Genomic DNA, 22,151 nt, shown 5'->3' with positions numbered 1-22,151 from the left:
TATAAACCGGTGAGTCTGACGTTGGTGTCGGGCAAAATGGTGGAGACTATTATTAAGAACAAAATTACAGAGCATTAATGAGACAAAGTCAACATGGATTTAGTGAAGGGAAATCTTGCCTTACCAATCTACTACATTTCTTTGAAGGGGTGAACAAACATGTGGCAAGATTGTGGGGTAGGAACGAGAAGGAAGCTGGGGCTAAATACTAGAAGGAGAATGAGAAGAATGAGATGCTAATGAACACAGAGGAAGGGAGAGAATGGGGAGATGCAGGGAGTAGATGATGGGGAAAGTGAAATGTAGGCTGCTTGTGGTAAGGGGTAAGAATAGGAAAGAAGGGAGACCCCTCTTCTGCTCATTTAGAAACAATATGGGGGCAACAGTGGTACCTGGATGGGTACAGTGCACATGAGGAGAGAGGCAGAGGGAGTTGGTGGGCAGGGGATGGAGGAGATTGTGAAAGGGGGAAAAGCTTCTGAGTATGAAGAGTGGGTGGTGAGAGGAGGAAGTGCTGTACCAGAGCCACCACTGAGAGGAGGGTAATGGAGCCACTGCAACAAAATCACCCTAGTGGTACTGAGAATTCTCTCTCCTTGTTTAATCCAGAGTGAGACACAGATCAAACGACAGAAAGTGGAGTCTGAGTTTGAGGAGTTACAACAGTTTCTGAATAAGGAGAAGCAGATCCTTCTCTCGAGACTGCAGGAGGAAGAGAAGAAGATTCTCCAGAGAATCAGGGAAAATGTGACCCAGCTAGAACAGCAAAGCTTCACCCTCAAGCAGCTGATCTCCGAGATAGAAGAGAAAAGTCAGCAGCCGGCCACCGAGTTACTGAAGGTGAGATTAGCAAATCTGTTTCTAAGGAGGTTACAGATCTTCCAGGAGGAATCAGGGAATTCAAGTAGCAGATCAAAATATCTTACATAAGGGCTGATTTTTCAGCCAGCAGCTGCACTTACCAAATCAGAGCTTTTAAAATAATTTCATGGGTCTTAAATGGCTGAGTGAAAAGGTACCAAATGTGGGTTACAAATAACAGAGATAAAGGCTATAAAAGTTTGGAGGGGTAAATTGGGCAACTTTCAGTTTTGAAAGTTTTGTGTACTGTAGGGTCAGTAGAGAGGGATTATGAAACTGTTTCACAACGTTGATGTTTTCCATGTTCTACAGCCGAAAAACTGTGGGTAAACATTTCTCATTTTTTAAAGACGTAGTTAGTCCATTCCTGAGGCTGAAATTTTGAAGGATTCTACAGTTGATATCCCTCTGGTAGAAATAAGTCATTTACCCCACTTTTGATACCTTTTCACCCAGACATCACAACTCCACCTCTGCCCAAACCAGGCCCTTGAGAACCTCTACATGGAGATCATGGATCAGGGTTCAGTACTGTGCCCCATCCAAAAGTCTGATTGATTGGCATGAAGAACGTGTGTTTTATCTAAATACTTGAAAAGTTGCCCAAGTATCAATTACAACTTAGGAGATAAATGGTAGGTTTGAAACAGGCTGATACACTTGTTTCCATAATGAGTTTGGGTGTTTCTTATAGATTTTTAGATGCTGATCATAGAAATGGCATCAAAATTTTGTAGCTGTTATGTGATTGAGCAGAACTGTGAGTAGAGTATCCTAATGTATAATGTGTTCTCATAAACTGTGAAATCTAACTAGAAATATTCTCTCTTTCATTTCCTTTTAGGATGTGAAGGATGCCCTGAGCAGGTACAAGTTAGTTTTCTGTCCTTCTCTATGTGGCTGGATGGATTTTGAGTGAGAAAGAAGGGAATTATTTGATTGGTGAAAGGGAGAGGAGTAGCCTAATGGTTAGTGTAGTGGGCTTTGATCCTGGCAACCTGGGTTCAAGTCCCACTGCAGCTGCTTGTGACCTTGGGCAAATCACTTAACCTTCCATTACCCCAGATACAAAAAAAAAAAACTCCGATTGTGAGCCCCCTAGGGACAGAGAAAGTACCTGTATATAATGTGTACAGTGCTGCGTATGTCAAGTAGTGCTATAGAAATGATTAGTAGTAGACATGGAATTGAGAATGGGAGAAAGGAAGGTGGGATTAAGTGAGGAGAGGAAGCACTGAGAAATGGAGGGGAAGAGTTGGAGGATGGGGAGGAGAATTACAGATCTACGTTCCCTTCCCTCTGATTCTCCCACCAACCTCCCTGTCCTCACCTATTTGGCCCTCCACGAATCCTCTCTTCATTCCCTACCAAACTCCACCCTGTGAATCTCCTTTCCGCCTCTACTCTGCCAGTTGTGCTGCCCCTCAACCCTAGTGCAGAAGGAGTTGCTGGCGATGGTCTCTGCTCTGACGCTGTCCATAACAAAGTAATTCTATATATTTCTTTGGAGGGTGAGTAAACATGTGGATAATGGTGAGCCAGTTGATACTGTTTATCTGGATTTTCAGAAGACATTTGATAAAGTTCCCCATGAATTTCTCCTGAGGAAACTCAAAAGTCATAGGATGGGATACAGTGTCGTATTGTGGATTATAAGAACATAAGAGTAGCCATACTGGGTCAGACCAATGGTCCATCTAGCCCAGTATCCTGCTTCCAACAGTGGCCAATCCAGGTCACAAGTACCTGGCAGAAACCCAAATCGTGGCAACACTCCTTGCTACAAATCCCAGGGCAAGCAGTTGCTTCCCATGTCTGCCACAATAGCAGACTATGGACTTTTCCTCCAGGAATTTGTCCAAACCCAGATACGCTAACCACTGTTACCACATCCTCTAGCAAAGAGTTCCAGAGCATAACTATTTGTTGAGTAAAATAATATTTCTTCCTATTTGTTTTAAAAGTATTTCCATGTAACTTCCTCGAGTGTCCCTTAGTCTTTGTACTTTTGGAACGAGTAAAAAATCGATTTACTTCTACTCGTTCTACACCACTCAGGATTTTGTAGACCTCAATCATATCTCCCCTCAGTTGTCTCTTTTCCAAGAGCCCTAACCTCTTTAGCCTTTCCTCATACGAGAGGAGTTCCATCCCCTTTATCATTTTGGTCGCTCTTCTTTGAACCTTTTCAAAACAGAAAAACATGGAAAAAGTGGCATAAAGCAGCATTTGGATCTTTTTCTCACAAAAACACCCAAATCAGTATTTTCAAAACCTATTTTTAGACGTTTTTCTATGAAGTCTGTCAGAAGTGTGTCCACATCTCAATGGATGTGTCAGGGGCGTGTTCAGGCTGGGACTTATGCGTTCTTAAGACATAAGACGTTTTTCAGCCATAATGGAACAAAATAAAAACACCCAGGTCTAAAACTTAGAAGTTTTGAGCTAGACCTGTTTTCATAACGAATAAAGCACAAAAAGGTGTCCTAAATACCCAGATGACCACTGGAGGGAATCAGAGATGTCCTCCCCTAATTCCCCCAGTAGTCACTAACCCCCTCCCACCCCCCAAAATGTGATAAAAAACATTACTTGCCGGTCTCTATGCCAGCCTCAGATGTTATATTCCTGTCCATTAGAACAGCATGCAGGTCCCTGGAATAGTCTAGTGGCTCAACCTCTGGGGAATGGAAGGAGACACAGGGGGAGCTCGGGGTTGGCCGACAGCTCGGTGGGGAATCTTTCTCCATCGGGCACAAGGGCTCACATCTCCACTTGACCTTCCTGATAGCATGCAGGTCCCTGGAGTAGTCTAGTGGTGGACCCAGGCTCCTACCTCCCCCTACCTGTTACACTTCTGGACGAAACTGTAAGCCCTTCAAATCTCACCAGAAACCCCCTTCACCCGTAAGAGCTGTGGTAGTGGTGTACAGGTGGGGGTTTTGGGGGGGCTCAGCAGACAAGGTAAGGGACCAATGCCTTGCCTCACCCTTTGCCTGGAACAATCTTCCTCAACCCCTACGCCAAGCCCCCTCCCTACCCATTTTCAAATCTCTGCTTAAAACTCACCTCTTCAATGCTGCTTTCGGCACCTAACCTTTTGTGAATTATAGTATTCCCTATCAGACGGACTCTATACTCTATATTTGTTTTTAGATTGTACACCTGTCTTTTAGATTGTCTTTTAGATTGTAAGCTCCTTGAGCAGGGACTGTCCTTCTATGTTAAATTATACAGCGCTGCGTAACCCTGGTAGCGCTTTAGAAATGTCAAGTAGTAGTAGTAAGGGACCAATGGTGAGATGTGTACCTGAGAGCCAGTGGCGTACCGAGGGCGGGGCGGTCTGCCCTGGGTGCATGCTGCTGGAGGGGTGCAGAGAGCAGCCTCACGCCTGTCGTCTCCGCTGGTTCCCTGCTCCCTCTGCCCCGGAACAGGTTACTTATCTACAATGACACCCAGATCTTTTTCTTGAGCGCTGACCCCCAAGATGGACCCTAGCATCAAGTAACTATGATTCGAACTATTCTTTCCAATGTGCATCACTTAGCATTCGTCCACATTAGATTTCATCTGCCATCTGGACGCCCAGTCTTCCAATTTCCTCAGATCTTCCTAAAATATTTCACAGTCCACATGTGTTTTAACAACTTTGAATAGTTTTGTATCATTTACTAATTTGATCACCTGACTTGTCATTCCGATTTGTATATCATTTATAAATATGTTAAATAGTACCGGTCCCAGTACAGATCCCTGCGGCACTCCACTGTTCACCCTCCTCCACTGAGAGAAATGACTATTTATTCCTACCCTCTGTTTTCTGTCCAATAACCAATTCCTAATCTACACGGTTAAAGATAGAAAACAGAGTAGGATTAAATGGTCAATATTCTCAATGGAGAAGGGTAAATAATGATAATGAGGTTCCTCAGGGTCTGTGCTGGGACCTCTACTTTTTAACTTGGTCATAAATGATTTAGAAATGGGAATAATAAGTGAGGTGATTAAATTTGCTGAGGACTTAAGTTATTCAAAGTTCTTAAAACACAAGAGGATTGTGAAAAATTGCAAGAGGACCTTAGACAACTGGGAGACCAAATCCAAGTGGCAGATGACATTTAGATCTAGATTCTATAAATCTAAAACATCTAAGTGAAAAATGCACAAAATCAAGCCATTAGGACATATGTGGGCGAGTTCTTGGTAAGTTTTGGAGGGCTGATTCTGCAGTGCGCATAACAGAAAAGGTGTCAAACTCACCCGAGAGCCACATCAGAACCAGGGAAAGGCTGTCAGAAGATAGAACACAGTCTGCTGTCATGGAGGTGGGTACGGCATTTGAGGCTGGCATAGAGACTGGCAAAAAAGGTTTTTAGTTTAATTTTTTTAGTATGGGAGGGGGTTGGTGACCACTGGGTGAGTATAGGGAGGTCATCCCCCATTCCCTCCAGTGGTCATCTGGTGAGTTGGGGCACCTTTTTGAGGCTTGGTCGTGAAAATAAAAGGATCAAGTAAACCCGGCAAAATACTGCTTTACGCCGGTTTTTTTTCCATTATCCGCAAAATCTGGCCATCTGGTAGCCACGCCCATGCCCGCCCATGTCCCGCCTTCACTTCGCCGCCGACACGCCCCTTTGAAGTTTCACCGGCGAGGCGATGGGAAAGCGGCGATGCTGTCAAAAAAGCAGCTTTCGATTATACCGATTTCGCCGCTTTTCCGAGATCGCCGGCCATCTCCTGATTTATGTCGGAAGATGGCTGGCGATCACTTTTGAAAATAAGCCTGATAGTAGTTATTAAATGTTGTTAACTCGCGACAGGATTGTGAAAAATTACAGAAGGAGCTTTCGAGTCTTGGAGACTGGGCGGCTAATTGGCAGATGACGTTTAATGTGAGCAAGTGCAAGGTGATACATGTGGGGAAAAAAAGAACCCGAATTATAGCTACGTCATGCAAGGTTCCACGTTAGGAGTTACAGACCAAGAAAGGGATCTGGGTGGTGTCGTCGTCGATAATACACTGAAACCTTCTGCTCAGTGTGCTTCTGCGGCTAGGAAAGCGAATAGAATGCTGGGTATCATTAGGAAAGGTATGGAAAACAGGTGTGAGGATGTTATAATGCCGTTATATCGCTCCATAGTGCGACCACACTTTGAGTATTGTGTTCAATTCTGGTCGCCGCATCTCAAGAAAGATATAGTAGAATTGGAAAAGGTGCAGCGAAGGGAGACTAAAATGATAGTGGGGATGGGACGACTTCCCTATGAAGAAAGACTAAGGAGGCTAGGGCTTTTCAGCTTGGAGAAGAGACGGCTGAGGGGAGACATGATAGAGGTGTATAAAATAATGAGTGGAGTGGAACGGGTGGATGTGAAGCGTCTGTTCACGCTTTCCAAAAATACTAGGACTAGGGGGCATGCGATGAAACTACAGTGCAGTAAATTTAAAACAAATCGGAGAAAAATTTTCTTCACCCAACGCATAATTAAACTCTGGAATTCGTTGCCGGAGAACGTGGTGAAGGTGGTTAGCTTGGCAGAGTTTAAAAAGGGGTTAGACGGTTTCCTAAAGGACAAGTCCATAAACCACTACTAAATGGACTTGGGAAAAATGCACAATTCCAGGAATAACATGTATAGAATGTTTGTACGTTTGGGAAGTTTGCCAGGTGCCCTTGACCTGGATTGGCTGCTGTCATGGACAGGATGCTGGGCTCGATGGACCCTCGGTCTTTTCCCAGTGTGGCATTACTTATGTACTAGATTCTATAAAGCTAAAACATCTAAGTGAAAAACGCACAAAATCAAGCCATTAGGATATATGTGGGTGAGTTCTTGGTAAGTTTTGGAGGGCTGTCACTTTCCACCACAAGTGTAACAGATAGAGTGAGATATGGGCCTAGTCCATATCTCTGACCACTAGGCTACTCCAGGGATCTGCTTGCGGCTATGTACTGTTTATTTTGGGTGGTGGGAGGGGGTCAGTGACCACTAGGGGAGTAAGGGGGGGCATGCCTTAATCCCTTCAGTAGTCATTTGGTCATTTAAGACACCTTGTTGTGACTTAGTTGTGATAAAAACAAATCTAGACCAAAACATCTAAATTGTAGCCCTGGATATTTTTGTTTTGTTCCATTGTGGCAGAAAAACATCCGAGTATTAGAAATGCCTAAATCCCACCCCTAACACACTCCCTTGCGTAGCAAAATGTTTAAAAAATGGGTTTCAAAAATAGCGATTTCCAAATGCCATTTTGTGCCACTTTTTGAATGTTTTCCTATTTCAAAAATCAGTCCCATAACCACAGAAAACTGAGTGTTCATGGTATATTTCATTCCTTCCACTCTCTATCCCCTGGGTGTGAACATCTCCCAGAATAATCCCAGTGACTCTCTAACCCATAGGTGTGAGAAAATGAAGTTTCCAGAACCAGAGGCTGTTTCTACTGATCTGAAAATGGATTTCCAATTGAGCTTCCCTCAGCAGCTGAAGAAATGGATTACAAAATTTGAAGGTGAGGAATTGATCTCTTTAATTTGGTTTGTCTTCTTTTCAAATGCTCTGGATGATTCCACTAAAAATGTCCAGAAATAAGAGTATAAATCTGAGATTTTCAGTGCTGGGCTGTACCAAGGTACTGAGTATTTGGATATACATTGACCGAATAATAACCCAGATAAAGTTACCACATCCTTTTTGTTGTCCTAACTTTATCCAGATAGTTACCCAGTTACTAGACTGAATCTTGCCACTAATGAGGTAACTTCTGACTCTTCCGATTCTGAACCTCCAAACCATCCTGGCATTGTGTCGAAAAGGCCAAGACAGACTGTCCAAATTTCAGCGCTATTATTGACCCTGAGATTAGCAAGTTTAGTGTGGGCAGTGGAAGGATAGACTGCTCAGAGTTGTTGCAGTATAGTGACAGGATAACGTACCAAGAAACTATTATCTATTGGTGAACATCTGAGAGAATTCTGACCACAGACAGAAAGACTGAACATCTCGGTAGGTGGAGTCCATAAGCCCCATCCAGTCTGCCTATCTCACTTTCCACGGATCTTCAACCATCATTTTGCAAACCCTGAGAGATTCTTTTGTCTTCCACAGATCCACCTTCCTTTCCATGAAAAACTATTTCCTCAGCTTGGTTTATGTTTACGCTTATTAACATTTTTATACCGCTTAACTTTCACATACTCGTACTGCCACAGGCCAATTTTTCCCACGCCTTGGTAAAAGGAGGGTGAATGTTGAAAATCAGAAAGAGTAACTAGAGCACCAGAGTGAATAAAGTGTAACGAAAGTCATCAAAAATAACTGAAGCGCCAGAATAATTCAAGTGTGAAAAATGAAAGAAGCCATCACAAACCTTTAAAAAGAGTATGAAGAAATCTTGGTGCTATAAAACAAATTAGACCACACTAGCTTTACTTGCCGCACGGCCATTTCCTGCAGGAAAGAAAGATTAACCCTTTTACACCAGCTTGGTAAAAGAGGTCCTTTATGAACAACCAAATCAAACAATACTTGCAGATGGTCGTGCCAAAATCATGCTTGGGGCTGGTTACATATCTGTGGAAATGGCGCTTCAAATAAGACAAATAGTACATCAGATGGAATTCTAATGTGCCTGGTACCATGGCTCCCTCGGAGGTGGTCTGCTAGGCAGTTTAGAATGCACTGACGTCAGTGATGTCACTGACAGCTGATTCCAAGGCAAGGGGATGGAGTAGTGAAACACGCAGAGCGTATTTCCCTACTCCTTCCCCTGCCTACCAATCAGCTGTCAGTGCCCCCCCTCGGCGCAACACCCAAGCCCCTCCGCCCCAGCATAGCACCCATGTCCCTACCCCCCTCAACACATCACCCAAGACACTCCCCCCGGTGCATCACCAAAGCCCCTACCCCCCCACCCCCCTCGGCCACATCAACTCTCTCGCCACCCGCAGCCCCATAATTCTCTCCAGAAAACGAATCACTTTTAACCAAAAAGCTTTGATCGCTGGGCAGGCCCATATAGCATGATAAAAAGTGCTCATAGGTCCTCTACATCTAATACATTGGGGCAAGTCTGCTCCATCCATTTTATGCAACCTTGATCGAGAGGTATAAGCCCTAAAAGTCACTCTACCCTGACACTCTCTAAGTTCAGCACTACTTGCCCTACTCGGGATTTGGCTCGTGCTTCCCACCAAAATTCTTGTTGTGATCAGTTTCTGTAGGTCCTTCGACCATCGCAGAGCGAGAGGAACTAATTCCCTCTTGAGGGCAGCTCAGCAATAGCTTCGTTCGTGGCCATTTCATGAAGCTCATGAATGCCCCTCAAAATGATTTAAACATAAAAACTGCTGAGTGCCGTGGGCTGAATATGGGCTGGATAATGTCACGTTCTTACTTTATAACAACTGTACCATCAGTTCTGCCCAAAGCAACGACCTTGCATTGTCGATTGTCACTCCTATTTGAGTATAACCTGAAGAAGGAATGGGTGATAAGGCAAAGCTTGTTTTATTTTGCTGGTGAAGGCTAGGCATTGGGGCATGAGAGAAACTGGGTGAAGGCTGTTTGAAACTTTATTCTTTAATGGCCAAAATGCAGTGATTTAGCGCACTTAATTGCATGATTAAAATTTTTAATTGCATGATTGATCACTATTAAAATATTTAATCATTGTCCGCCCCTAATATAACTTTTTATATCATTGTACTTATTTCTCTTCTCTGAGATCTGATCATTGTTCATCTTTATTTTAATGCAGATTGGTGGATGGAATTTGGCAGATATACAGGTAACTGAATCTGATATATAACTTATTATACCAAATCATCAAATCCACTAATGTGTCCTTTGACTGTGATTTCGCTATTACATAGTAACATAGTAGATGACGGCAGAAAAAGACCTGCACGGTCCATCCAGTCTGCCCAACAAGATAACTCATATTTGCTGCTTTTTGTGTATACCCTACTTTGATTTGTACCTGTGCTCTTCAGGGCACAGACCGTATAAGTCTGCCCTGCACTATCCTCACCTCCCCACCACCAGCCCTGCCTCCCAACCACCGGCTCTGGCACAGACCGTATAAGTCTGCCCAGCACTATCCCAGCCTCCCACCACCAGCCCCTCCTCCCAACCACCGGCTCTGGCACAGACCGTATAAGTCTGCCCTGCACTATCCCCGCCTCCCAACCACCAGCCCCACCTCCCAATCACCGGCTCTGGCACAGGCACAGACTGTATAAGTCTGCCCAGCACTATCCTCACCTCCCCACCACCAGCCCTACCTCCCAACCACCGGCTCTGGCACAGACCGTACAAGTCTGTCCAGCACTATCCCCGCCTCCCAACCACCAGTCCCGCTTCCCACCACCGGCTCTGGTACAGACCGTATAAGTCTGCCCAGCCCTATCTCCGCCTCCCAACCACCAGCCCCGCCTCCCGATCTTGACTAAGCTCCTGAGGATCCATTCCTTCGGCACAGGATTCCTTTATGCTTATCCCACGCATGTTTGAATTCTGTTACCGTTTTCATTTCCACCACCTACAAATGCACTCGATCTGCAGCCCCTCCTTACCTCTCTACCCTCATCTCCCCTTACGTTCCTACCCGTAACCTCCGCTATCAAGACAAATCCCTCCTCTCAGTACCCTTCTCCACCACCGCCAACTCCAGGCTCCGCCCTTTCTGCCTCGCCTCACCTCATGCCTGGAATAAACTCCCTGAGCCTATTCATCAGGCCCCCTCCCTGCCCATCTTCAAAGCCTTGCTCAAAGCCCACCTCTTCAATGTCACCTTTGGCACCTAACCACCATACCTCTATTCAGGTAATCTAGACTGCCCCCACTTGACACTTGACATTTCGCCCATTAGATTGTAAGCTCTTTTGAGCAGGGACTGTCCTTTTTGTTAAACTGTACAGCGCTGCGTAACCCTAGTAGCGCTCTAGAAATGTTAAGTAGTAGTAGTAGATTTCGCTATACAGACACCTACAGCCAGTGTTAGGGATCATTTTCACCCCTGTGATAGAGAAGACAATGTGTGTTTCCCCTGATCAGGGTCAGGGAGTGATCCCTCAGGTTCAGACCTGGCAAGTTTCCCACATTCATTGGGAGACTCCAGTTTTCACAGGTTATCTCCGAAACTTCCACGAGTGAATGCCTCCCACTCAGCAGTCTGTGGCAGTCCCAGGACTTTTCATTAAATGGCCTTTTCTCATTGCCTCCAAAATTTGCTTGCAAAATGGAATAAACATATTTAATCTGATGACCAGATTAAGACAAGAACTGTTTCCATCTGAATAATACAATACAGTTTGCTTCTGGAAATGGCCACCAAGCATCCAGGGGGTGAGTTACAAGCTACAGGTACCAATTGTAAGAGAAAGAAACATGTGATGTGTCTTAGTGACAAAATAGTTGTCTTAGATAAGCTTCATTCCAGCATGTCTGTTTCTGCCTTTGGCCACAAGCTAAATTTTAATGAATCAACAATCTGACCCATCCAGCAAAAAAAGGAAGAGATTCAGTGGTCTGTTCGTGAAGCAGAACCAGAAAGTTCCAAAACTACATTTGTGCTTCATGATGAGTCAGTAGAAAAGAGGTTAAATTTGTGGATTATGCAAATGGTTGATTAAAAAAAAGCACTGTGGACAGCATTGCTGTGAGGATGAAACCAAACAGATTTATAACCACATCACCCAGGGTCAGGAAAGCGTGAAACCCTTTTCTGCTAGTTCTGGCTGTCTTGTGTTGGGGTCTGCACCCACCTTAGCCAAACCTCAACTGATTACTGCTAGAACACCCACGTTCTTCGATTTGTTTCTTACACTAATTAAAGAAATAATACTTACTCAGAAGTGAAATAAAAAGAAAGTTTATTCTGGAAACAAGTAAATAGTAGCTCAAGCAGAGGCTTATAGCAAGTCTGAAATACAGAAAATAAATTATTAGATAGACTTCCTTGGGTCCATGCCAGTTCACTGCTCTGGAAACAAGGAAGCCCAACCTACATAGATTTCCCTCATTTTTATACAATTGATTTAGTACATGTTATACAATAACCTGGAAACTAATTACCATCTTAGCACATCCCACTAACTAATCATCTACTTTCCTAATCCAACACATCTGACTTCTATCCTACCCTAATTCCTAGATAGCAGTTACACCAATCCACCTGATCTGAGTCACAAAGCCATCTTCACCCACCTACTAGTAACTTCTCTCCCACTATACTTCCTGTCACAAATTCCAAGCCCAGCAGTTTTTTTATATCACATATCCAAACTATATAGCAGCTGACCTTGTGGTTAAGCTAGCAGACTGTTCCCAACTTCCCCTTTTCACTATCCAGATACAATGTGGTTTCAAACTGTATGAAACACAGGAAATCTTGACACAAGAATTAATACAGATCTAAATATCCATTAAAGTTATCTTAATTCATTCTATATGCATGTACTTATCTTTTAAAAGCTTGTAACAAAGTTCACAATCAATAAATTCTTAACCTGCCTTGTACAGTATCTTGCCCTAGACATGACCTTAACACTGGTCAGAAAAATACAGAAAAAAAACAGGTTTTTTTTTCCATTCTCGTGACACACTGTGTCCCCAAGATCTTGTATAATCGTCTGTCACCCACTCACATCTGTATGTGTAAAAAAGTCCACTTCCCCTTCTCCCATTGTTTGCCCAACAAATCACATTAAATGCATAAACAGGTTTTGGGGTCCATTTAGTTAGAAGGAGTGTGGGTCACATGGGTGTCCTTGCACGATTTCAAAAGGTCTGATCTAGCTAGCAAGGCTTGAAATCAGCACACAGAATAATTAGAGGGATGAAATAAATCTTACAGGTAACCCTTGTTTGGAGTGAGCCTGGGGGCTAGGGATACCCCATCAGTGAGAACAAGCAGCCTGCTTGTCCTCGGAGAAAGCGAATGCTACATACCTGTAGAAGGTATTCTCCGAGGACAGCAGGCTGATTGTTCTCACTGATGGGTTGACGTCCTCGGCAGCCCCCTCCATCGGAAAGTTTACTAGCAAAGGCCTTTGCTAGTCCTCGCGCGCCCATGCGCACCGCGCATGCGCGGCCGTCTTCCCGCCCGAAACCGGCTCAAGCCGGCCAGTCCAGTATGTAGCAAGACAATACACTTCAAGGGAAGACACAACTCCAAAGGGGAGGCGGGCGGGTTTGTGAGAACAATCAGCCTGCTGTCCTCGGAGAATACCTTCTACAGGTATGTAGCATTCGCTTTCTCCGAGGACAAGCAGGCTGCTTGTTCTCACTGATGGGGTATCCCTAGCCCCCAGGCTCACTCCAAACAACAACCATGGTCAATTGGGCCTCGCAACGGCGAGGACATAACTGAGATTGACCTAAAAAATTTACCAACTAACTGAGAGTGCAGCCTGGAACAGAACAAACAGGGCCCTCGGGGGGTGGAGTTGGATCCTAAAGCCCAAACAGGTTCTGAAGAACTGACTGCCCGAACCGACTGTCGCGTCGGGTATTCTGCTGCAGGCAGTAATGAGATGTGAATGTGTGGACAGATGCCCACGTCGCAGCTTTGCAAATTTCTTCAATGGAGGCTGACTTCAAGTGGGCTACCGACGCAGCCATGGCTCTAACATTATGAGCCGTGACATGACCCTCAAGAGCCAGCCCCGCCTGGGCGTAAGTGAAGGAAATGCAATCTGCTAGCCAATTGGATATGGTGCGTTTCCCTACAGCCACTCCCCTCCTATTGGGGTCAAAAGAAACAAACAATTGGGCGGACTGTCTGTGGGGCTGTGTCCGCTCCAGATAGAAGGCCAATGCTCTCTTGCAGTCCAATGTGTGCAGCTGATGTTCAGCAGGGCAGGAATGAGGACGGGGAAAGAATGTTGGCAAGACAATTGACTGGTTCAGATGGAACTCCGACACAACCTTTGGTAGGAACTTAGGGTGAGTGCGGAGGACTACTCTGTTATGATGAAATTTGGTGTAAGGGGCCTGGGCTACCAGGGCCTGAAGCTCACTGACTCTACGAGCTGAAGTAACTGCCACCAAGAAAATGACCTTCCAGGTCAAGTACTTCAGATGGCAGGAGTTCAGTGGCTCAAAAGGAGGTTTCATCAGCTGGGTGAGAACGACATTGAGATCCCATGACACTGTAGGAGGCTTGACAGGGGGCTTTGACAAAAGCAAACCTCTCATGAAGCGAACAACTAAAGGCTGTCCTGAGATCGGCTTACCTTCCACACGGTAATGGTATGCACTGATTGCACTAAGGTGAACCCTTACAGAGTTGGTCTTGAGACCAGACTCAGACAAGTGCAGAAGGTATTCAAGCAGGGTCTGTGTAGGACAAGAGCGAGGATCTAGGGCCTTGCTGTCACACCAGACGGCAAACCTCCTCCATAGAAAGAAGTAACTCCTCTTAGTGGAATCTTTCCTGGAAGCAAGCAAGATGCGGGAGACACCCTCTGACAGACCCAAAGAGGCAAAGTCTACGCTCTCAACATCCAGGCCGTGAGAGCCAGGGACCGGAGGCTGGGATGCAGAAGCGCCCCTTCGTCCTGCGTGATGAGGGTCGGAAAACACTCCAATCTCCACGGTTCTTCGGAGGATAACTCCAGAAGAAGAGGGAACCAGATCTGACGCGGCCAAAAAGGAGCAATCAGAATCATGGTGCCTCGGTCTTGCTTGAGTTTCAACAAAGTCTTCCCCACCAGAGGGATGGGAGGATAAGCATACAGGAGGCCCTCCCCCCAATCCAGGAGGAAGGCATCCGATGCCAGTCTGCCGGGGGCCTGAAGCCTGGAACAGAACTGAGGGACTTTGTGGTTGGCTCGAGATGCGAAGAGATCCACCAAGGGGGTGCCCCACGCTTGGAAGATCTGGCGCACCACTCGGGAGTTGAGCGACCACTCGTGAGGTTGCATAATCCTGCTCAACCTGTCGGCCAGACTGTTGTTTACGCCTGCCAGATATGTGGCTTGGAGCACCATGCCTTGACGGCGAGCCCAGAGCCACATGCTGACGGCTTCCTGACACAGGGGGCGAGATCCGGTGCCCCCCTGCTTGTTGACATAGTACATGGCAACCTGGTTGTCTGTCTGAATTTGGATAATTTGGTGGGACAGCCGATCTCTGAAAGCCTTCAGAGCGTTCCAGATCGCTCGCAACTCCAGAAGATTGATCTGTAGATCGCGTTCTTGGAGGGACCAACTTCCTTGGGTGTGAAGCCCATCGACATGAGCTCCCCATCCCAGGAGAGACGCATCCGTGGTCAGCACTTTTTGTGGCTGAGGAATTTGGAAAGGACGTTCCAGAGTCAAATTGGACCAAATCGTCCACCAATACAGGGATTCGAGAAAACTCGTGGACAGGTGGATCACGTCCTCTAGTCCCCCAGCGGCCTGATACCACTGGGAGGCTAGGGTCCATTGAGCAGATCTCATGTGAAGGCGGGCCATGGGAGTCACATGAACTGTGGAGGCCATGTGGCCCAGCAATCTCAACATCTGCCGGGCTGTGATCTGCTGGGACGCTCGCACCCGCGAGACGAGGGACAACAAGTTGTTGGCTCTCACCTCTGGGAGATAGGCACGAGCCGTCCGAGAATCCAGCAGGGCTCCTATGAATTCGAGTTTCTGCACTGGGAGAAGATGGGACTTTGGGTAATTTATCACAAACCCCAGTAGCTCCAGGAGGCGAATAGTCATCTGCATGGACTGCAGGGCTGCTGCCTCGGATGTGTTCTTTACCAGCCAATCGTCGAGATATGGGAACACGTGCACCCCCAGCCTGCGAAGTGCCGCTGCTACCACAGCTAGGCACTTTGTGAACACCCTGGGCGCAGAGGCGAGCCCAAAGGGTAGCACACAGTACTGGAAGTGGCGTGTGCCCAACTGAAATCGCAGATACTGTCTGTGAGCTGGCAGTATCGGGATGTGTGTGTAGGCATCCTTCAAGTCCAGAGAGCATAGCCAATCGTTTTGCTGAATCATGGGGAGAAGGGTGCCCAGGGAAAGCATCCTGAACTTTTCTTTTACGAGATATTTGTTCAGGGCCCTTAGGTCTAGGATGGGACGCATCCCCCCTGTTTTCTTTTCCACAAGGAAGTACCTGGAATAGAATCCCAGCCCTTCTTGCCCGGATGGCACGGGCTCGACCGCATTGGCGCTGAGAAGGGCGGAGAGTTCCTCTGCAAGTACCTGCTTGTGTTGGAAGCTGTAAGACTGAGCCCCCGGTGGACAATTTGGAGGTTTTGATGCCAAATTGAGGGTGTATCCCTGCCGGACTATTTGGAGAACCCACTGATCGGAGGTTATGAGAGGCCACCTTTGGTGAAAAGCTTTCAACCTCCCCCCGACCGGCAGGTCGCCCGGCACTGACACTTGGATGTCGGCTATGCTCTGCTGGAGCCAGTCAAAAGCTCGCCCCTTGCTTTTGCTGGGGAGCCGCGGGGCCTTGCTGAGGCGCACGCTGCTGACGAGAGCGAGCGCGCTGGGGCTTAGCCTGGGCCGCAGGCTGTCGGGAAGGAGGATTGTACCTACGCTTACCAGAAGCATAGGGACCAGTCTTCCTTCCCCCGAAAAATCTTCTACCTGTAGAGGTAGACGCTGAAGGCTGCCGGCGGGAGAACTTGTCGAATGCGGTGTCCCGCTGGTGGAGAGACTCTACCACCTACTCGACTTTTTCTCCAAAAATGTTGTCCGCACGGCAAGGCGAGTCCGCAATCCGCTGCTGGAGTCTATTCTCCAGGTCGGCGGCACGCAGCCATGAGAGCCTGCGCATCACCACACCTTGAGCAGCGGCCCTGGACGCAACATCAAAAATGTCATAAACTCCTCTGGCCAGGAATTTTCTGCACGCCTTCAGCTGCCTGACCACCTCCTGAAAAGGCTTGGCTTGCTCAGGGGGAAGAGCATCAACCAAGCCCGCCAACTGCCGCACATTGTTCCGCATGTGTATGCTCGTGTAGAGCTGGTAAGACTGGATCTTGGCCACGAGCATAGAAGAATGGTAGGCCTTCCTCCCAAAGGAGTCTAAGGTTCTAGGGTCTTTGCCCGGGGGTGCCGAAGCATGCTCCCTAGAACTCTTAGCCTTCTTTAGGGCCAGATCCACAACTCCAGAGTCATGAGGCAACTGAGTGCGCATCAGCTCTGGGTCCCCATGGATCCGGTACTGGGACTCAATCTTCTTGGGAATGTGGGGATTACTTAGTGGCTTGGTCCAGTTCGCAAGCAGTGTCTTTTTCAGGACATGGTGCAAGGGAACAGTGGACGCTTCCTTAGGTGGAGAAGGATAGTCCAGGAGCTCAAACATTTCAGCCCTGGGCTCGTCCTCCACAACCACCGGGAAGGGGATGGCCGTAGACATCTCCCGGACAAAGGAAGCAAAAGACAGACTCTCGGGAGGAGAAAGCTGTCTCTCAGGAGAGGGAGTGGGATCAGAAGGAAGACCCTCAGACTCCTCGTCAGAGAAATATCTGGGGTCCTCCTCTTCCTCCCACGAGGCCTCACCCTCGGTGTCAGACACAAGTTCACGAACCTGTGTCTGCAACCTCGCCCTGCTCGACTCGGTGGAACCCCGTCCACGGTGGGGGCGTCGAGAGGTAGACTCCCTCGCCCGCATCGGCGAAGCTCCCTCCGCTGACGTAGTCGGGGAGCCTTCCTGGGAGGTGGCCGCGGTCGGCACCGCACGCGGTACCGACGTCGGGGACCTCAACCTGGGCGATGGGCCAGCCGGCGCCACGCTCGACGGTACCGGAGGCGCAAGCACCGCCGGTACCGGAGGGGTAGGGCGCAACAGCTCTCCCAGAATCTCTGGGAGAACGGCCCGGAGGCTCTCGTTTAGAGCGGCTGCAGAGAAAGGCTGAGAGGTCGATGCAGGCGTCAACGTCAGAACCTGTTCCGGGCGAGGAGGCTGTTCCGGGCTGTCCAGAGTGGAGCGCATCGACACCTCCTGAACAGAGGGTGAGCGGTCCTCTCGGTGCCGATGCCTGCTGGGTGCCGAATCCCTCGGCGACCCAGAGCTCTCGGTGCCGACATGGGGAGGAGACCGGTGTCGATGCTTCTTCGACTTCTTCCGAAGCATGTCACCGGAGCTCCCCGGCACCGACGAGGAGGACGTAGAATCCATCCGTCGCTTCCTCGGGGCCGAGACCGAAGAGGGTCGATCCCGGGGGGGCTGTACCGCAGGAGCCCTCAGGGTAGGAGGAGACCCACCCGAAGGCTCACCGCCACCAGCAGGGGAATGGACAGCCCTCACCTGCACTCCTGACGATGCACCTCCATCCGACGACATCAGCAGACGAAGTCTCGGTACCACCGACGTCGATACAGTCGCCCGATGCCTCGGCGCCGATGCAGAGGTCCGATGCCTCGATGCAGTCGATGGAGCGGCAGCCAAGGAAGATGGTCCGGACGCTGACGACGTCGATGCACTCGATGCCTCCGGTGCCGATGCCGACGAAGAGCCCGAGAACAAAACGTTCCACTGGGCTAATCTCGCTACCTGAGTCCGCCTTTGTAACAGGGAACACAGACTGCAGTTCTGAGGGCGGTGCTGGGCCCCTAGACACTGAAGACACGCAGAGTGCCTATCAGTGAGCGAGATTACCCGGGCGCACTGGGTGCACTTCTTGAAGCCGCTGGAAGGCTTCGATGTCATGGGTGGAAAAATCACGCCGGCGAAATCAAAAGCCGAAATGGCGAAAATTGAAGCACCAAAATTTAGAGGGAGAAAAATCTCGACCGAGGCCAAAAGAGGCCTACCCCGACAACGAAAGAAAACTTACGGGGCAAAAACTGAGAAATACGGGAAGGACAGAAAACCCGAAAGGGTCTTCCGGAACACTTCCGGAGCGCTTCCCGAACTTTTCTAAGGAAAAAAAGGCAAAAACACGTCGAAAAGCACGCGCGAGGTCGACTCTCTGGGGCACGAACGGCGTAACATGACCGTTCCGAGCGCGGACGAAAGAAGACTGGCCGGCTCGAGCTGGTTTCGGGCGGGAAGACGGCCGCGCGTGCGCGGTGCGCATGGGCGCGCGAGGACTAGCAAAGGCCTTTGCTAGTAAACTTTCCGATGGAGGGGGCTGCCGAGGACGTCAACCCATCAGTGAGAACAAGCAGCCTGCTTGTCCTCGGAGAATAAATCTTACAGGTAACCCTTGTTTTATTATCCAGAGGAGTGCCCTGAAAATACGAACATTAGGGGTCCTGACCCCCCCCCCCCCCCAAGTTCCCCACAACTCCTCCTCTCTCTAGCAAAAAAAAAACATAACACTACCATTCTTCTGTGGTAGGGTGTGGTGGAGGGGAGAAGTGAAGGACAGGGTGTGAGGAGAGAGAAGGACCTGCCAACAAGGGTAGGAAAAAAGACAAAAAATAAAGTGGGTCATTGAGAAGAACATGAGAGAATGGTTAGAAGATATCAAACAAAGGTATCAGGTTGGGCTTCATCATAGATGAACAAATCTTATGGAGACAACAAAAAGAAGTTAGGTGTTCAATAAACATCATAGAAGTAAACCAAGATCAAATAGAAGATCATGAATCCCAGGAAGAGGGAATGAAATATCACGTAAACTGAGGTTACTACTGATTGCAACATGTCTGGGGTTTGGTGCACCAGAATAGTCTGGGTAACTATCTTTTGTCTTAGCAAAATAAAAACAACAGTGTAACAGAACATTTATAACAGACAAACCAAGGAAAACTGCAACACCTAGAACAAGATGGTCTAGACATAACACACTAAATAGGAAGTTGCTCATTACTATTAATTCTATACCGGCAGGAAATGTCAATAAATCTGGTATTAAACAAGGTTGGAAAAGGGATAGAACAAACCCAGCGGGGATAGCTTCCCACTAGCTGTCCCATTCTGGTCAAATAGAAATACAGAAGGAAAGAGACAGGGGCAATGAGAAACAAGGGGGTTTAACAAGGGAATAAAGAAGTGCAGGGTAGATCATAGCTAAGAAATTAAAGATATATTGCAGGAGCCGATTACCATGTCCGGGAGTCTCAGAATACATGTCAGGGAACATCAAGAGGTGTCCCCAAACCACTGCTCAGGGTAAGAGATGAAAAAGCAGGATAGAGAGAAAGAGAAAGGGAAAAAAATACTACTGAAGAAAACATTCTGTATCTAAAAACAGGTGAAAAAGGTCTTCAGATGAGAGAAAAGGTAAATGGATCATACAAACAGGAGAAAAACAAAGGGCTGTACACAGAGGAGACTAGCTATCAAAAGACAAAATGAGAAGAAAAACCCCCAAATAAATGTGAATTTGAGGAAAAGGATGCTCAAGATGTATCAATTCTCAGCAAGAGTTCAGAGTTCAGTCCAGTGTCCGTAATAATCACAAGACGTGAGCTAAATGTCTCATGTGTTGCAGGAATAGGGCAAAGGTTGGATCGTGGAAAGATGACGTCATCCAACATCCGTGTGTCACCACTGGAGATCTCTTGTATAGAGAGACAACAACCACTGGAAGCGCTTTTGGCATTTTGATATACACACGAGCTCTGGAATGTAGACCATTACTGGGGAAGGAAAGTCTGAAGAATGATGCAATGGAACAAAAAAAGTGAGGGCAGCTGAAAGAGGATGTCAAGAAGTCTTTAATATAACAGCTAAAAAAACAACCCTTATCCTGTTTTATAGGCCACCAGGCAATTGGCAAGACTGCCAAACACGTTTTATGGATTTCATATCGAATACATGTGCTTCTACCCAAAACCTTCTTATAGCAGGAGACATCAACTTTCACCTTGAGGATACTAACCTAACAAACATATATGAATGCAAGGACTTCCTCCAACTATGGGAGCTTCACTGGCCAATAATGCAACCCACCCATATTAAAGGACACACACTAGACATCATTACATACAAATTCTCATCAGAACTAAATCTCGCACTAACAGACACAAAATGGACAGCTATACCATGGTCCGATCACTACAAAGCAAACCTTTCCCTTCACTGGTGAACAAAAGATTCACAACATAAACAAGAACAACTAACCTACACCACGAGAGGCAAAATAGACCCGCTAACATTTTGGCAACAATTATATAACAACGAATGGACAGCACCAACAGACTCACCCCAATTTCTTCATGAATGGGACAACAGATGCAGAATCATATTAGACAATATAGCACCACTTCAAACCAGAACCTCACACAGAAAAAACTCAATACCACGGTTTAATGAAGAATTGAAAGAATTAAAAACACAAGTCAGAAGATTAGAACGAGCATGAAATAAGAAAAAAGACGACTCCGCACTCAACGACTGGAAACAACTACAAAGAAAATACAAATACAACATCAGACAAACTAAAAGCTCATATTATGAAACTAAAATCGGACCAGACTACAAGGACACACATAAACTCTTCCAACTCGTAAACAAACTACTACATAGTAACATAGAGGGGCATAATCGAACGTCGCCGGCCAAATAGATCGCCAGCGATCTATGTTGGCGGCGGCACTACAGCTGGCTGGAACCGTATTATCGACAAAGATGGCCGGCCATCTTTTTTTTCGATAATACGGTTTAGCCCGGCCAAATGCCTTGGAGTTCGCCGGGGTTGAGATGGCCGGGTTTGTTTTTCAGCGATAATGGAAAGTTATGTCGGCCATCTCAAACCCTGGCCAAATTCAAGGCATTTGGCCGTGGGAGGAGCCAGCATTTTTAGTGCACTGGCCCCCCTGACATGCCAGGACACCAACCAGCCACCCTAGGGGTCACTGCGGTGGACTTCAGAAAAGCTTCCACGTGCATAGCTCCCTTACTTTGGGAGCTGAGCCCCACAACCCCCCCCCCCCCCAAACCCACTACCCACAAATGTACTGCACCCACTAAAATTGCTCCAGGGACCTGCATACAGCCTCTAGGACTTATTGCTGCTGTATAACCAGTTCACACCTGAAGACTAATCTCTCTGAAAAAGTCCTCTCTTAAAATAAGCATGTTTACTCAGTTAACTGCAGATCAGAGGTTGTGCCCCACTGGCAAAGAGTCCCCTGGTACTAAGATTAGCAGTAGGTCAGAGCTGGCACAATGGTGTACAATGCCCTCTTTCAGCACCATTCAAGGTAAGAACTGCGTTCTCTAACGTGGGTAACACAGGAAAGGGAACTAAAACTGGTTTACAAAAATGGCCACTACCGCATGGACTACAACAGGAAACAAAACAGGGCACACTCTGACCCAGTTAGCAGAGGGGAAAAGCACCATGGGAGTAGAGCCCAGTACCCTACACCCACCACAAT

At 47.3% G+C, this 22,151-nt stretch overlaps 1 protein-coding gene across 7 annotated transcripts in view; it reads left to right on the top strand.

Annotated features, from left to right (window-relative positions):
* The window catches only part of LOC115459655 (E3 ubiquitin-protein ligase TRIM39-like), a 446,759-nt gene that overhangs the window by 400,948 nt on the left and 23,660 nt on the right, over window positions 1-22,151 (top strand). For 2 of the 7 annotated variants that reach the window (XM_030189463.1, XM_030189461.1), the window contains one exon: window positions 9,623-9,652. The exons of 3 other annotated variants lie outside the window; for them this stretch is intronic. In XM_030189463.1, the coding sequence (XP_030045323.1) occupies window positions 9,623-9,652 (30 nt within the window). Of the gene's footprint in view, window positions 1-609; window positions 841-1,705; window positions 1,729-7,265; window positions 7,376-9,346; window positions 9,353-9,622; window positions 9,653-22,151 lie in introns of all 7 variants that reach the window. 2 more of the 7 variants (XM_030189459.1, XM_030189464.1) reach the window with 2 other exon arrangements.

The sequence above is a fragment of the Microcaecilia unicolor genome, unplaced genomic scaffold (genome assembly GCF_901765095.1).
Source record: "Microcaecilia unicolor unplaced genomic scaffold, aMicUni1.1, whole genome shotgun sequence".
Classification (NCBI taxonomy): domain Eukaryota; kingdom Metazoa; phylum Chordata; class Amphibia; order Gymnophiona; family Siphonopidae; genus Microcaecilia; species Microcaecilia unicolor.
This window is presented reverse-complemented; position numbering and strand designations above follow the sequence as displayed.